Source organism: Dipodomys merriami, unplaced genomic scaffold (genome assembly GCF_024711535.1).
Source record: "Dipodomys merriami isolate MVZ:Mamm:240054 unplaced genomic scaffold, mDipMer1.0.p SCAF_13, whole genome shotgun sequence".
Classification (NCBI taxonomy): Eukaryota; Metazoa; Chordata; class Mammalia; order Rodentia; family Heteromyidae; genus Dipodomys; species Dipodomys merriami.
Window position 1 is genome coordinate 31757056 of NW_027202604.1, and position 18831 is coordinate 31775886.

Sequence of the window (18831 nt, forward strand, 5' to 3'; positions counted from 1 at the left end):
TCTTGATACTATCCTACATAAAATCATTGAATATAATTCCAAAGTACAATAACCAGACTTAGGACCTATAGGCTTCTATATTTTTGAATGTCTTTTTGTGCAATATTTTTCAATCTTTTTAGTCCTTTGGAAAACCAAGCTGGGCCTTTTTCAGAGCTTAGAAGACTCTGCCTCTCGGCCTCCACACAACTCTTCTCTTTTGTTTACCTCTCATGCATTCTTCTCTTAATCCTGCATCTCTATTTTCTGTATCCCTCATACACGCTTCCTCTGATGAAGGGCTCCTTGTATTTCAAACTTCAACTCAGAAATGACTCTTGAACCATACTCTATAACTCTCATGGTTTTATTCAAAGTATAACCTTACTTCCTCTTACTACATGGAATAATTTACCTGTTTGTGAGTGGGGATTTTCTATTTAGGGCTGGGAAGGTGGCTCAGTGATAGAGTGCTTGCCTTGCATGCATGAGGCCCTGGGTTCAATTCCTCAGCACCACATAAGCAGAAAAGGCTGGAAGTGGTGCTGTGGCTCAAGTGGTAGAGCACTAGCCTTGAGCTGAAGAGCCGAGGAACAGTGTCTGGACCCAGAGTTCAGGCCCTATGACTGACAAAAAATAATCTATTTAAAAAATTTACAAACTTCATTTTTTTCAGAGCAGTGTTAAGCTTATAATATCTATGCAACAAATATAGTGTTCTTGCATATTCCCTTCCATTCTCCTCTATTATTATGCTCTCACAATACAGTGGTAGGTATATTACAACTGATGAACCAATATTGATGTATTGTTATGAACTAAGCTTCATAGTTTGCATTAGAGACCACTCTGTGTTGTTTAATTCTATGGATTTTAACAAGTACATAATGTTATATTGCTAGTATTATGGTATCAAGAGAATAGTTTTACTGACCTAAAATTCCATAAAGGTATCATTCTTTTATCTGTCTTACAATAAAGAATTCTACATATACTGCTAACACTTAAGTATCTAATGTCTTAGAATATAAATGAATAAATGAATGAATGAATGAAAAACTGCATAAATATTTGTTGGAAAGTGATAACTGGCAAAATGAGTACAGATGCTGTAATGTGAACAACAGACAAGAATATTAGTGAAAATGCATTGTGGAAAGACATTGTTGATTTAACATTACATTGTGACTAAAACTCTAGGCTAGAGGACCAACTCCACAGATTCTAAGCTATTAGGTATGAACACTGGCCTTCCATGTGCTAATTACCAAGTGATGAAAGGCACAGAATGATTCACTAAAACATCAGCCACGTGAGGAACAGGACAAATAATCACTTGAGTCATGTTTGGGGTAAAGAGATGAGTTTTAGATTTCAATATAGGAAGAACTGGGACAGGGGCAAATAGCGTGAGTTATTTTTTACCAATCCTGGTCAAAGGTGTGGTTCTCAAGATGGACAGGCAGAGTCTTTGGTGAGATCAGAGAAAGTTATTGTTACCTAAGATAGGCCTAGTGTGGACTCTTGTAAAGATGTTTCTCTGTCAGTGTCTCATTTGTGAAATCCAAGGTGACCTCAGCATATAAAAGCTCACAGCAGAGGACAGATACCCATGGAGACAGAGATGACAAGTTTTTGTCCTGCACTGGGCAGTTATAGGCCCCAGTAGAAAATCTCTGCTTGCAGCAAAAGCAGTTGCTAAGTACCTGTGATAGGTAGTATCTTGGCCTTAATGGTAATTGCTTTACTCTGATTTTAACCCTTGCTAAAAATCTGGGCACTACTTACATGTTTTATTTTATTTTTCAATTAGGATACATTAGCTATGTGAGAAAGGATTACTTTGTGGCTTTTCCATGCATGTGTACAATGTACACATTCCCTCTTCCTCCTCCCACTGCTTCATGATACAATTTCAACTGGTTTTGTTGTTTGTTTTTCATATATGTTGATAAAATACATGGCCCATATTCATCTTCTTTCACCTTTGTTAGCCCAATGTCCTCTTGCTAGTAGCCTCCTCAACAGAATCTCTTTCTCTTTTTTGTGTTTTATTTTTGAACTACTGAATTTTGTCCTATTTGGTCTCAGCTAAAATCACTGGAGGAAGGAATGAAAATTTTGAAAAACTTAAATATATATGAGGAAATGATCCAAAACTTCATTATTACTAGCTTTACACTTAAAAGTCCAACTACTACCTGAAATTATTTGAAGTTGTAAGATAACTATATTTCTACTGTGCTAAAAGATTCTAAAGAGTATTTTCATTTTCTATATAACCTTATTACCAAATATAAACTTACAGGATTTTATTCTTTGCTTTTATTTCCCCTAAATTTTTATGAGTTTGACAGTTTTTATGAACTTCTTATTACATTTCCTTTTTGAAGTAAAGGCCAAACTAACACTTTATCTTGATTTCATTTATCACTGAAGAGCTTAAATGTCAAAATAATTTAGAGACAATTATGTTGTAACCCCTTAGGAAAGCTTGTTTCCTACCTAAGAGATAACAGTGCCAGAAATTGATTTCTTGCAGAAATTTCATAGCACAATATTAGTCTTAGACCTAGTTTAATTACATTAAAAATATGTTTCATAAATATATTTTCAACAATATTTATTAAAAACTCTGAGAAAAATTGTGAAATTTATAAAATCACTCTATCAAAACCACTCTATCTATCTATCTATCTATCTATCTATCTATCTATCTATCTATCTATCTATCTATCTATCATCTATCTATCATCTATCTACCATCTATCAGTTGTCTAGCTATCTATCTATATGACAGAACATAAGGATTAAAAGTAAAAAATTTAAGCCATCAAAAGAATTGTGAAAGTTAATTAATATGGTACTTTTAATCACATTTAACATTTTAAAGAATACAGTTAAATTTAATGAAAAATATATGGAATATATTCAAAGAAAATATATTTTAATTCCTTAGAAACTATAGCAGGCTGGGAATATGGTTTGGGGTAGAGTATTTGCCTAGCATGCATGAAGCCCTGGGTTCAGTTCCTCAGTACCCATAAACAGACTCAAGTGGTAGAGTGCTAGCTTTGAGCAACAGAAGCTCAGGGGCAGTACCCACGCCCTGAGTTCAGGACCCAGGACTAGCAAAAAAATGAAAAAAAAAATAGAAATATCAAAATATATGAAACATCAACAGAACTTGTTGAAACATCCCCAAACAGATGTATATATGAAAATAATCACTTGGGTTGCTTTATTTTGGATAATACTATTTTAATGTTAAACTAAATCAAAACTATCAGTCAGTATGCATATTAAGATACTCATATTAGATCATTTTGTTTCTTTCAGACTCTTGCGTTTCTGACTAGAAGATAAACTTTTATTCCTTACTGATTTTATGGGAGAAAATTTTGACCTCAGAACGTGGAGATGAGGTTGCTATGGAAACTGGTTACCCTGCTGCCACTCATAAACCCTTGTGCAGGTAAACTGTTCTATTATGAGTTTAGATTGATAAATATATTGGCATTGTATTTCTTCCTCAAGGTGAAACAACTTTCAAAATGCACAATGTGCATGTTGCTTGAATGACTAAATGATAAAAGTTTTGAAGATAACCTTTATGCAAATACAGGGAGTTTTATCCTTAGAAACATACAAATACTCTTTAAAAATAACCAGCAAAAAATAACTTACTTCTTGTCAAGTGTGACATTTCATAATAAAAAAAGATTAAATTATCTTCAATTAACAAAGAAGGATTATTTTTCAATTGCATTATAGTGAAGGCTTTATAAAACAATGAAACATTTTTCTCCAATTTGTAATTCATTATGCATAAAAGCATTATTATGGAAAAATGCTGCAGTGAAATACAAGTAAAAAGTGATATGGAGTATTCATTCAAAAGTTAAAATAACCTTAGAAGTTTTTTTTTCCTTTCTTTTTCAATAAGTAACAAAACACATCAGAGTGGATTTATTTAAGAAAAAAATGTCTATTTTAGGTGATAGTTCTATGGGTGAAAATGGTAGAATGGGTCCCACTGTTCTATGCTTTTCTATCTCTCAGATCACCTTAATTCATCTGAGGCAAAACATCTGGGCCCTATAACATTCCCTGTAGGGACAAAGAGGCTTCCTAGACCTTGGTCTAAATTGTCCTTCATCCTCTGGAGTCTTAGATGTTGGACTGGATGGTTGTTCAGGCTTCTAAAAGTGAATTGAAGAATGCCTTGTATGGGAAATGCTGGGAACTCTGTCCTTTCCGTGGCATTCTTTTGACCACTACTAGTCACAGGACGCATCTATACACTTAAGAGTTGTGAGAATACTCTCTTTTGAGAGAATAGCACTGTAAAGAGCTATGTGGATAGAAAATGGAAGAAATGTGACTGTATTTTTTTGTGTGGGTTTGTAAATATTCCACCTGGGTATGTAAAGATCACACTATTCTTAGTTGTCAAGTTTACCTGCCTAAGCTGTTACATTGGCAATGACCTTGCGAATGAATGTCGATTAGGTCATCTGATTGTCAGAGAAGCCCTACTACCATTATCATGAAGCTTTGTCCTGACTGCTTGATGAGCAACATGATTGATGACTCATATATTCATAACACAGCAGTCTGTGTTAGGAGACAAACAGGAACAAACATCATAATTTATAAGGCTAAAATACCGTAATTGTAAAAGACATATATTTCATAACAATTCCACAGTATGGAAAGATACAAGAATGCTGAAATAGCCAGAAAGCAAGTAGAAACATCAAAAAACATGCAATGGTATTTTTCCCTTGGTGAATCTAACAGCTAAAAGTACTTGTCATGTTTATTCAAAGCGATCATGTTGTTTTCATTAATGTCACTTTTTACTCTGCAGCAAAGATTCCAAATTAAATCATAATGTGTTCCTTTTCTTGGTAATTGATTACAAAAAGACAGCAGACTCATCAACATAACCCCAAATTATGTGTGTGTGAATAAGAATTCCATCTCTCTCCTTAAGTTCCAGCTTCCCGTCAAAATTCAGCATTAACATTTTGCCCTTTAAATGTATATATTAAATTAGCATAGGTCTCTAAAAGAACTTTTGTGTTACATTATAATACATTACTATTCTCAGAACACATATCAAATCATAGAAATATTCCAACTCTCCTATTAACGTTTATTTATCCAAATTGGATATGATTCAACATGTCCTTTTGGTTAATCCTAAAGGGAAAAATAATTGTATGTCCTTGGTGCACAATTTCATTGTGAAAGAACAGATTGTATCTGTTTTGTTTAAGCTGGAGTTATTTAAATAAGATAATGTAAGCTAAACATTTCCCCAAGGGTAAAGATGCTGATAATGTTTTACACAAGAGAACACTGCTTTAAATCTGTTTGTTTTATAAGAGATTTCATGTTGTCTCATCCATTTGTAGGTACCATGTTAGTTTAGAAAATCAGACTGTATAATGATAGTGCTTCATTTCTGCATATATTTGTAACACCTTGGTTTTCCAAAGTTTCTTTTTATTCATTTTGAAAGGTTAGGAAATCTGTCACAATCATGTACTTTTTCATTCTTGTTTTCACTAGGAAGTATGTTTTTGAAATATAGGGCATATTTAGGAAGTCACAGTAAATGGAGAACAATGTTCAAATGTAAGCCAATTTTCTTCCTTGTAGACAATGTACACGTAATTTTCACAAGGAAATACTTTCTTCTTTCACTCACTTCGACCTCCTCTCTTCTTCAGATTAATGCCAAACAATACAACTGGAATAAAACTGGATGGCTATAAATCAGAAGCTGATAAATTAGTTGATACTATAATGTCCCATGTTAAAGAAATCTGAACTTTTCAAATATGGTTAGTCGTACATTTTCCAATAATGAAAAAAAGTGGCTCAGATATGCCATTTTTTAATGTCTTTACATCTTACTCTATGTTAAACTTTGGGTCTTAAGTATCTACCAATCATCAATGTGATAGAAGTTTATTCCCCAGCCAGGTTCTGGGAGTTGTAGAACCTCTATGAGGTCTTCAGGTCAATGAACTAGAAAATGATGGTGGGATTTCAAAACGTTTTGCTTTTTATCTTCCTGGCCATAAGGTGAAAAGTTCTTCCACCATTATATTCCTTTCACCACAGCCTTGAAAGCAACAGTGCTAACTGATCAAGACAGGAGCCTCTAACACTGTCAGCCAAACTGGCACTGCTGGCTCACGCCTATAATCCTAGCTACTCAGGAGGCTGAGATCTGAGGATCACAGTTCAGAGCCAGCCCAGGCAGCAAAGTCCATTAGACTCTTTTCTCCAACAAATCACCAGAAAACTGGAAATGGCTCTGTGGCTCAAGTGGTAGAGCACTAACCTGGATCTGAAAAGCACCCAGGCCCAGAGTTCTAGCCCCACCACCAACAAACATAAAACAAAACAAAATAAAAAACAAAAACACAAAAAAACAACAACAACTGAGGGCCAAGGATGCATTTTCTTTTTTGATTATCTCAAGTGTTTGTTATGGTAAGAAAACTCACTAGCACATTATGGTATTAGGTAAAATTTTAGAAATTTTAGGCAGCTTTTGAAATTCCAGTTCAAATCTTACAAATTGGCTTTAAAAAATATTCTAAATAAGCCAGGTGTTGGTGGCTCACACCTGTCATCCTAGGTATGCAGAAGGCTAAGATCTGAGGATCACTGTTCAAAGCCAGCCTGAAGCAGAAAAGTCCATGAGACTCTGTTCTCCTATTAACCACCAGAAAACTAGAAGTGGTGCTGTGGCTCAAAGTGGTAGAGTGCTAGCCTTGAGCAAAAAGAGCTCAGGAACAGTGCCCAAACCCTGTGTTCAAGACCTAGGACCAAAAAGTTAAATAATATTGTTAATAGAGTAAAAGTTTGAGACTATGCCTAGAATAAAAATGACAATCAGCTAAGTGTGTTATAATTTATTCAGTGGGTCATAGAAACTGTAGTTTTTCATAACAGTGCACAGAATAGTGAATGGCTGACTATGAAATCAAGCAAAACAACTGACAGTAATTATTATTAGTTGTAAAAAATGAAGGAATATGGTTTTCCTACTATTCAGTATACATCATATCTTAACAATTCCTATTTTACTTTTGCTACTATAATGAAAGGATTTGTAAATGGTACCTTTAGTGTAATTCTCTTGGCTCATAGATGCAAGTAGTTCATTTGTGCATCATTTCTATTGATTTGTTATTGATTGAGCATACATATACATAAATATACATGTGTACATATATGTCTTTCTTTTACAATTATGATCAGAACACCTTTTTTGGGGGGAGGGGGTCCGGTCGTGGGGCCTGAACTCTGGGCCTGAGCGCTGTCCCTCAGCTCTTCAGCTCAAGGCTAGCGCTCTACCACTTGAGCCACAGCGCCACTTCCTGCTTTTTTCTTTTTTCTTTTGTGGTGCTGGGGAATCGAACCCAGGGCATCAGGCATGCAAGGCAAGCGCTCTACCACTGAGCCACCTTCCCAGCCCCACCAGAACACCTATTTAAGTGAAAAATTAAAGAAGAATTGGCTCTTCAGTATGAAGCTTAGTTTTGTCAGATGGACTGAATAATTCATGGATGTAGTCATAGAATTAGTGACACTTATTTGCAGAATAGAATTAAAAGCCTTTTTTAAACAGTCTAACTATTGCATTATGTCATCAGGGCTTAATTAACTGGTTTCTCCTATTGTTTTAATTACTCTTGAGGAATAAACTGAGTATTGAAATCTTTCTGCCACCATTATCATGTAACATCTACTGGCAGATGTGTTTATATTATTCTCAAAATGTCTCTCCCAAAGTAATTGATTTTAATAATTCATTTAAATTATCTAGGGCTGATAACAACATTTTCCTATAGTTTGCCATTTTATAAATGAGATAGACTGAAGGAATAAGGGAGAAGATGTACCCCTTGCTAAATACTCAGAAAAGGTACTATAAGAAGGGCTCATCAAGAAATATGTATGAATGCTTGAATCTGACTCTGCCTCAAACACTTTTACTGAATTGAACCAGAGTAAATGCACTACCTTAGAGAAGTCTTAGGAATGGAAATATACACTATGGCTATGATTTCTTCAAAGACCGTCATGTATCTCTTAGCAAATCCATGGAAATTGGCAGATGTAATAAACCTGTTCTGCTCAAAGATTCCAGAAGCACAAAAAGGGTATTTTTCTGGGTCAAGGGGTGATGAATACTTGAATAGATCACAACCCACACTCTGCCTGCAGTCTTGTTCAGATTTATCGTTAGCATAATAGCACCTTTAGGAATGGAACACCTAGCTATACTTTTAAACCAGGTGACATCTTTGCAATTTCTAATAGAGATGGCCCAATTTAGAAATGCTGAAAATACCATTTTTATGCAATGTCCACTGACAGTGATGGTTATGTGATTATCCAAACTCCTTCTCAAATAATTGATTCTTAAACCCTAAATGGAATTGTTTCTTAGGCCTGATAACAAGGTAGTTAAAAAGTTAAAAAAATAATAAAAAAATATGAAAGTTCTGTTTTGTCAGCACTGAAAAGAAATGATTGGTATGCAGACTGGGTAACTATGGGAAATGCTGGCCCTGGTGGAAGGGAATGTGATAAATAGTGTTTTCAAGAGGAAGTGTTTGAAAGACAGGGTCAGATTTTCTATAGAGGTGAAACATCAGTTACTCTTTTTATTTGAATGGAATTCATAAATAGCCACAACTTGACAATAACATGAGGAATTGATAGAATTTTTTCTTCCCTTACTGAAAATCAAACTCCTTAACATGGCCAACAGAAAAAAAAAAACATTAAACAATTTGTATTCCTTCCCAATTTTCCAACTCAGAACATACTAAGCTCTTCTTTATGCATTACATTAGAGCTATGATGTGTGTGTGTGTGTGTGTGTGTGTGTGTGTGTGTGTGTGTGTGTGTGTGTGTGTGTGTTTGCAAGTACTGGGGCTTAAACTCCGAGCCTCTTGCTCTTTCTTAGCATTTTTTTGCTCAAAGATAGTGCTCTGTCACTTGAGCTATACCCTCCCTTTGGGACCTTTTGTTTGCAGACTTTTCTTGAGTGATGGTCCACAGGCCTCAGTTTCCTGAGTAATTAGAATTATAGGTATGACATACCAAAGCCTTGCTAATCCTTTATTTTTTATGCTCCCAGAAAGGTCAAAACTGTTCCCTGTTCAGTGTCTTTGCACTTCTTATTGCATTTTCTGCAAACTCTTCAAATCTTCCTATCACTGTCTTTTTCTATAACACTCTCTCAGATCAGTCTCTCCTATTTGGCTACCTTCCTTAGGATCTTAGGTAGGCAGTCAGCATTTGTCTGGCTATATTGGATGCAGTCACCTTTTGTTACTATTGTTGTTGCAATAGTCAATGAACTTGTCATTATCTGAAACTAATCTATGTGTATGTTGGTTTACATTGCTTACACATAGAATAATATAAACACTAGGTAAATACAAACAGTACTACTCATGTGGTTGCATCCTACATGCCCATCCCACAGTACCTGATACCTAGCAAACATTCAGCAAATATTTTTAAATAAATGTGCAAATGATTAATCTCTCCAATGAATCCCCTTATCCCTATGTACAAGCAGTCTAAAATTCCAGAATGTTGTGAGCAATTTTGCTAGATAGTATTTGGATCTCCTTGTAGGCATAGTGTTAGACTTCTTTTGTTGTTGTCAGTATAACAAAATATCTGTCAGAAACAATTTAAGGGAGGAAGAGTTTAGGATGGCTCATTGATTCAGATGTTTTAATCAACGGTGGTATGGCCCACATGTTTGGGTAGAGTATCATAGCGGCAGGAACATTAGAGAAGGGCCTTCATTATCTCAATAAAGGCAGGAAGACAGCCAGTGAGGCAAAAGAAAAGTGATAAATACATAATATATCGCACCTATCAATAACAGTGTTTAAACTTATATATATAACATAAAAATATAACATGTATATTACTTTAATACATTATGATAGGTTATCAATTAACATACTATTACTTGTTATACTAATTAATAATTAATTCATTAATATATTATAATGGTAAATTGTTGGAAATATGTTATCAATATCTTTGGTATTGTGTCACAAGTAATCTAACTCTTGAAAACCTTTGGTTTGTATTTTATCTTTAGAGGTAGTCACTCCTTTGTAATTTCAGTGTAATCAGTTAATTTCCTATTATTTCTCCTCAAAGCCTTTACAGTAGCTCCCTAAGAGTCCCTTCTACCCCTGCCCCTTCCATTCGTAGCCATCTTCTATATAGTTTGTTGACTCTCATCTGTGGACAAGTCTTCATCAAGCACAACTGATTTTGTCATTACTCTACATCAAGACCTTCAGAGATCCTATTTCCTCTGAAATTCATACTGTCTAATCAAGCATTCAAATTCAATTTTCTTCGACAAATATTGGAAGTTCTCTGATTAATTCAGTTCAACCTGTGTCAAGGGCCACACCTTTCTTATACTCCTTCCTGAATTCTTCATTCATATCTGACTGTACCACTGGTAAAGTGTCTGGTATGTTTTCATTCTTTACCCCCAGTATTATTGTCCTTCAGCTCTATGTCATAATCAAGTCGAATAAAACTACTCACAAACAAATACAAATGCTATACTCACACTGAACAATCCTTCATGCAACAGTTTCTCCTTTTCCTTAAGCTCTGATTATGGAAGAAGAATGTTGTCATCTCCATGGTCTTTGCTTGCAGTCAAATCATGTTTGTCAAATTCATAATTATTCTCAGAAACATATTGTATTTACTGCCATAGAAAATAAATTTGTTATCACAGAATGTTCATTCCTAAATGGAAAATAGAAACTAGCCCTTAACATTTGATTACATTCTAGTGTGTTGTAGTTTATAAAACATTTTATGTGAAGTGTTGTGTTGTTGTCATTTTCTGAGTTGATAGTTGGTAGAAAAGGGGTGATTATCTCTTTTCTGTAGCTAAGGAAACAGATTCAGAGATGATGCCTGGCATTTCAAAGACTATAGGAAAAGACTATACGAGACCATACAAAATTATGAAAATATATGGATAAACATTGTTGAGTTTATAATAGGATTAAATTTATGTTAATAATTAAAAATTTGGAGATCAGTTATTTGTAGAGGCCAGCTTCTGCTAAGAGTATAATACTATTTTTATAAGCAAGCTCATAAACAGAGCTATTATTAACATTAAAATATATAAACTTAAGCCAGGTTCCAATGGCTCACATCTCTACTGATAGCTACTCAAATGGCTCAGATACAAGGATTGTAGTCCAAAAGTACTTAAGGGAAGAAAATTCCACAAGACTCCCCAATTTGCCAAAACCAGGCTATAATAAATGATGTCTCAAGTGGTGGAGCACCACCTGGGAACTACAAAGCCAAATGAGAGTAGGGGCCACGAATTCAAGCCTCATACATATATGCATAAAATATAACATATGTAATATTATGTTATTATATATTATACATAATATATAATGAAAAACAATGCATGTTTTAAATTTTGCCTCTAAATTGTTCTAGTATCTTTTACTATCATTTATGATCTTGAGGATATTCCTATTTGTTTACATTTGTATGCTGAAAGGATGACATGAAGGTGAACTATTTTCTATCTCTTCCCAAATCCTCACATCATGTAGTTTGTTTTAAATCAACCATGGGTTATTTTCACATCATAAGAAATTAGCTGAAGCTACAAATTAGCACTTCTTTTAGAGTTGATGATGAGCATTTTCATTCTATCAATATAATTTTGAGGCTGAGAAATAGTTTAAAGTGATGTCACAGATCAGAAATAAATAAAATTATAGAGGACAGAGTTATTGGATTGGGGGGTTATTCTAATTGTCATGCCATGGTTGAGTTGTAACCAAACATTGGCCAACCTTATAATGTCTTAAAACTCAGCAAAGCTTTCTCTGAGAATTAATTAACTTCTGGCATATAAAATAGGGTGATGTATTATATTATTTTATTGGTATTCCATTTATGCATAGTATTAGTAAAAATTGTTATCAAATTTTATATTATGTATGCAATTACATATACATATACACATTTATATATACTCTACAATTCCACAAGCGTACTTCTTGGCTAACCCACTCTTTATTTTCTAAACACTTTTTATATTTAGCCACATTTTTAGTAGAATTTTTTTTGGGTGCAGAAAACCAGGCAATGAAGTAGGAACTAAGACCAGGGTGACCCCTGGAGCACATGTGTATGTATGCATGTATGCATGTACATCATTCACCTATGTATATATTATCTGCTATATTGCACTAGATGCTGCTGTTTGTTCTCTTTTACTCTTTTAACTTTTAGATTTTAATTTTTATGCCCCACAAAATCTTGGGATTAGAAATATGTTTGTCTCTGAAAAATATCTCAATCAAAAAATGTACCTATTAGGTTACAAGAAAAACAGATGAAGAAAGAGGCTCTTTCTCACATGTAATTAAACACCAAACCTTCCTTTTCTAAAGCTTGCAGATGACAACAGGTGTTTCCTCCTCACTTTGCCAGGAGCTCACAATAGAACAGATTTACTATGTACAGAACTAAAAACAACATTTTAGTAAAGAACAAAACCCTCCTCAAATGTTCTGATTAGCTCTATAATCAGTTCTGCACGGTGAGCCAGGAAACAATGAGGACTTTTTGTATCAGTAAGGGCTGAGAGCTTTGTTTGTTTTTGTTTGTGTCTTTTACCTGTATTTGCATACATAGGAATTTCAGAAAGCACTTATAATCAAATAACACATCCTTTGTGGTTGGATCTTTCCTGGGCCTCCATTGTGTAGTTGGAAGTGAGAAAGAGGTAAAACACCAAAGCTCCTCATAGGAATTATATTCAGAGTCCCCAGTAATTAACGAAAGAGTGCTTCCTGGGAGCAAATTACTAGATTCTGTTGCATGGTTCAGCCTCTCTTAGTAATTGCCAATTGTCTTTCCACCACAATCTCTTTATATAGCTTGCGAAACTAACTCTGAGGCCAAGGTCCTAATTTGATATCTACATTCCTGGCTTGCCAGCAATTTGTTTTGTTAACCAGACTCTCTACCTCTCATGAATAAAAGTTCACGGTTGGTCAAGTGATTTGTTATTCTGGGACAAACTATATGACCATGTTGTTTTTAATCATGCTATATATTTAAGAATGTATTTCTCTAGCTAAAGGGTAGAAGGACTAACACAGATTGGTCTAGAAAACAAGGTCCACCAAACATACTTTCTACCCAACTGCTAAGTATTCTTGTTACCAATTAGTTTGATATTTTCCTTTGGGCACCTGCCCATTTTTTAAAAAAATATTTCCACAACATCAAAATCATATTAAATGAGGAGGTAGGGAAGGAAAAGAAAAAAGAACTAAAATCAAACCATTTAAAATGAATTATTTCATATATATAGAGATATCTATATATAGATAGATATATGAAAATATATCTAGAGAAATCTCTATATATAGATATCCCTAGACATATAGATAGATAGCTAAAGATAACTATCTATATGGCTATAAGCTTCTTTTTTTCTTGATTATCCCTTGAAGATAAACAAATGTATAACCTTTGTCCCAGGAGAACACAGCAGCCATTCCCAGTTCTGATTCTCCATGATTTGAAAATGTAGATCAGGACACAACATTACAATAACTTTAATAGCCCTGATAAAAGACAAAAGCAAACACAACAACAAATGGTAACAATGGGGTTTCTTTTTGCTAAAGAGACCCTACGGGACTTATTGATTGTGAATCTTACTATTCTGTTATGCTTTTACTTTGGGTGGCTATAAATGAACTTCTTTTTTTTCTTTTCTTTTTTTTGGGGGGTCCGGTCATGGGGCTTGAACTCTGGGTCTGGGCGCTTTTCCTCAGCTCTTCAGCTCAAGGCTAGCACTCTACCACTTGAGCCACAGCACCACTTCTGGCTTTTTTCTTTTTGCTTATGTGGTACTGAGGAATCGAACCCAGGGCCTCATGCATGTAAGGCAAGTGCTCTACCACTGAACCACCTTCCCAGTCCCATATAAATGAACTTCTATGATCCATTTAGTTCATCAAGCAATTTCTGATGGTTACAGTTGTCCCTCATTATATCTCAGTTCACTAATTGCAAGTTTACAGTATCAAAGGTTTTTTAAAAAAATTATATCTAATTCTGTATGGCAGAGTTTTCACTATACTATAACATTTTTCTGTTTATAGGCATTTATATTGTTTATAGGAGAGTGGGAAGGGTTTATAAAGAGTTAAAATAAAATTTGGGGCTGGGAAGGTGGCTCAGTGGTAGAGCGCTTGCCTTGCATGCTCAAGGCCCTGGGTTCGATTCCTCAGCACCACATAAGCAAAAAGAAAAAAGCCAGAAGTGGCGCTGTGGCTCAAGTGGTAGAGCGCTAGCCTTGAGCTGAAGAGCTGAGGGACAGCGCCCAGGCCCAGAGTTCAGGCCCCACGACTGGACCCCCCCCCCAAAAAAAAGAGTTAAAATATATGTAAATAATAGAATAAATATAATGCTGCCACTTTGTGGATTTTCACCTATCACGGGGATCTATGGAAAGTAACTCCTGCGATAGGTCAGGGATTTCTGTATTTTGAAAATATCAGTTGATAGCATGTAATCACACATGGATAATGCTTCAAAACTCTAGAACTGTTGTTAACTATCACTAGTCTAAGGCTATGCTATGGCCACATGCCCAGGCTTTCAAAGGTCATTGATTTTTCAGTCCATCTGTCAATATGATCAATCAGTTAATTCACAGAAATACTCAGCTACTACAAACAAACTCTTCATGTATTGAGACAACTTGAAACGTGTCTCAAACCTGATGGGGTAACCACTTAACCAATCTATAGTCAATTGATTCATCACAATTTACACGGTTGTTTATTTTCAGTGGGAAACTAAAAATCAGGAGAAGTCTGCACTAGGAAATAATAGCACCAATAGAGTGATAGTCTTGGCCTGACTAGAATTTCTTTTCCTGGATTCTCTGTGCTTCTCTGTGTTGTTCTGGGTTAGAAGTGACCCAAGGAGCATCTGTGTGAGATTTACTAAGTAGAAATGACTACAGTATGTGAAAATGGTATGGAAGTGTGTTTGAAGGGAGGAGGTAGAGGAGGAAGGGAGTCTGGGAGGAGAAAAGCTCAGATAAACTTGCCCTTGGTCCCCTCCTTCATACTTGGCTTTTTGTCCCAAGTGCTGGCACTGCTGACCATTCAGGATGCAAGGCCCATCACCATATTCAGAGGAAAATGCCTCTCTCTCACAAGCCTACTCTGGCAGCCAGACTTGGCTGTCTCTCTAGATTCTTTGTGAAATCTGGCAGTTTGCCTGCTTCAGTGACCCAGTATTCAGCATGACTGTCATTCTTGACCTCTTTTGAGGCCCCATTTCCTTCTCTCTCCAGTTGTATAAGATCTTCTTCCCTAAAACAAAGCTTTCATCCACATTATCAGTAGTACTTTTACATTCTTGATGGAAAACCCGACTCACACAATTCATGTTTTTTGTAGTTAGTGGGGAGAAAGAATCCAAATCATCCTATGATACCTTGAATACTAAGGTTATCAGTGTGACTAGTACACCGGCTAAATCCTTTGCAACTAGTAAGAACAGTATAGAGAGCACCGACTTTTGTATTTTCTCTTCCTATATTGAGTCAATTGCTATCATTAATTATCTGCAGTTGTCAGGAGATAATTCCTCCTTATCATCCTAACCTCTTCTGGACCATTTGCTAATCACCCAAAACAGCTTTAGTTTTCAGTTTCCCTGTTGTACAATGGATTCATGCTTTATCGCTAGGGATAGTGTGGTAGTTCACAAGCAAATAAAGGACTGGAGGTGCTTTTAATCACTGCCAATCTTGGTGTGTGTGTGTGTGTGTGTGTGTGTGTGTGTGTGCATGTGTGCTGGTACTGACTGCTTAAATTCAAGACCTCTGTTAGCTATTTTTGCTTAAGGCCAGTACTCTCACTTGAATCACACCTCCATTTCCTTGATTTACTTTTGAATTGGCTATGATATTTAGACCTTTAGCCGCTCACAAAAAGAAAATTGGAAGCCAGTATAGGGGACTATAGGCCATAAAAGAAAAGAGGGAGATACGTTTTTGTTTTAATGTTAGCAAATATGCAGTGTAGAGAACATTTTCCCACATGATTTCAGTTACTGCCTGTGATTTTGAGTACTTTTTGGAAAGGCAGAGGTGTCATGTGTTTTTCTTACGAGGGCTTGAACTCAGGGCCTTATTCTCTAATACAACTTTTTCTTCCCTCTTCATGGCTGGTGCTCTTGCTCTTGAGCTATGTCTCTACTTCTGATTTTTGGTTGATTATTTAGAAATTAAGTGTCTCTTGGATTTGTCTTCAAACCTTTTCTTCAAATTGGCTTTAATGACTTCAATGCTCAGATCTCAGTCTCCTGAGTAGCTAAGATTATAGGTATGAACGATCACCACCCTACTCTTGTGACTTAGAAGAACTGGACACAAAGCAGGTACTGGCACTGTATATAGTGTTGGATTCACTGAAGCATGTTACCTCCCTAATGAGTTAAAGTCCTGCGCTCTGATTGCTTCCTTTCCCATTGTTTCACCCTGCATCTCTCAGAGGAGACTGAAATCATCTTGTTTTCACTGTTACCTTCTCCTTTCCTGTCACTCTAACAATAGGAAATCATAGGAGTTATGTGTTTCTTATTATGGCTAGAATATAGTGCCCTATCCCCAGGCTTATCTAGGTTTGGCCTCCAATGTAAGCAATGCTCAGAAGATGGGATTTTTAGAGAAGGAAGAATGGTAGGAGTTCAAGGAAGGGAAGCTGTACTATATAGAGGCCATGGCTGAGAAAAAAACTAAATTCTAAAAACAATGTGATTCCATTAGAGAATCAGTAAAAGAGTCCTGTCTTTTACTTAGCCTAGCAGTCTGCCACATTAAATATTCTTTAATAAACTTAGGTATTTCTAAATGCTTGATAAAGTGACATACCAAAAGAAAAGACCACATGAGCTAAGGGCTGGCTCAGCTGTGGAGTGGCAATGTTGAGCCTTAGAATTATATTCAAGGCATCTTCCCTTCGCTGTTCTCTGCTCTTTCCTGATTCTATCCACATCCAACTTTAATCCTCCATACTCGTGAGATGATCTAGATTTTGACTGCATCGTTAGCTTTTGATGGACACTGTTGAAAACGATGAAAATTATTCATCTTTCTCTAGCACAAACCATACTTAACAAGAGGCTAAAAAATAATAGGAAGAGGTTTTGTGGTCAAGTTTCAGAGCTGAATTGGAAAAGGAATTCTGAATACTGCAATAGCCTTGTATTTTGCTATTTCCTCTTTTTAATTTTCAGAATGGATTTATGCTCTTTAAATGAATGGACAAAATTTAACCAGTTTGGTGTTGCTTAACTAGATGGTCTCAGAGCTTCTGACATTTTTCTCACTGAACTACTAAGAACTTGACCTCAAATTTCTGCTTCATTAGATACAATTTGGTCACTCTGAGTTTCCAAACATGGCCAATAATTCTGATTTTCATGAATAACAATTGCTTATCAGTAACCAGTTATATATGAGTGGCTAATATTATATTCATCTTAAGTCTTACTAGAAAAAAATCCTATTTTTAATATTATCACTCACTTATGCTGTTCAAAGTTGTTTATATTATCACAATTATTAAAATATTATTAGAAAATAATAAAAAATTAGAAATTATTAGAGCTGGGTATTGGTGGCTCATACCTATTATCCTAACTAAGCAAGCTGAGATGTGAAGACACAGGTTGGAAATCAACCCAACAGATCAAGTTGAGAGATCCTTATCTCCAACTCAACCTGCAAAAAATCCAGAAGTGAAAGTGTGGCTCAAGTGGTAGGCTTGAATGTAAATGCAAGAGTGTGAAGCCCTGAATTCAATCCAGGCCAGCAACATATATATGTGTATGTATGTGTGTGGTATATATGTACATTATACGGTAGAAAGAACATTCTTTCTACTCTATAGTTGGAAAAATAAAATAAGGGAATGGTAGAAGGAGCTTAAAGTCTTCAGCAGAAATGCTTCTAAATCCCAGAATGTCTATCTAAATAACCAATCTCAAATGCTGACTCTACTGTCCTATGACTTCAAGAATTTCAAATTTTAGGAAGGTGGAAGACTTCTTGTCAAAACTGGGTAGAGCCTGTGCTAGCCATATGTGTGTGCATATTTCATAATGAATTCATAGTTCATCACAATAAAATCTTGAATGAACCATGTTTCAGCAGATCACCTATTTTTGATAGGAGAGTCAGGTTTGGGCTGGGCAAACTCAGCTCTTATCTACGAGAGAGCAAAGGCAAGTTTCGCTCTACAGACCTATCATGAGGCAAGCTGTCTCTTTTTTAAAATGATTTAGAGGCAGCTGGCCTCTTGTCGGCTAGTGTGTTTGTGTCTGGCTTGGTCATTCATCATCAGAAGCAGGACTCTCTGCCACGTCCTGTTCCTGGAAAGTCTTTCTCCAGGACTGGATGGGTTCAAGCCAAGGTCTGTGCTTGCAATACAGAACTCAGCACTATTTATATCACACCAGAACTGACTTGGTGCCACTGTCCACTTAACCTGCTTGTCTTCCTATTTGGAGAGGCTCTTTCCCTTCCGGCTTGTCTGCCAACTGTGACATCTCTCCTCACACACGTCAAGGAGAAGACATTTGTAAAGATAGCTGCTTTGCCCTAACAGAGTATAGCCTCCTCATTGTACTTCTCCACAGAGATGGTGTATAAAACGGTTCCTAATGGTTGGTAGTGAG

General features: G+C 35.8%; 1 protein-coding gene across 1 annotated transcript in view; it reads left to right on the top strand.

The window, feature by feature from the left end:
• The window catches only part of Cntn6 (contactin 6), a 267806-nt gene that overhangs the window by 56960 nt on the left and 192015 nt on the right, over window positions 1-18831 (top strand). Inside the window, 1 exon segment of the mRNA XM_070018410.1 lies at window positions 3319-3454. Within this exon segment, the coding sequence (XP_069874511.1) occupies window positions 3400-3454 (55 nt within the window). The 5' untranslated portion in view covers window positions 3319-3399.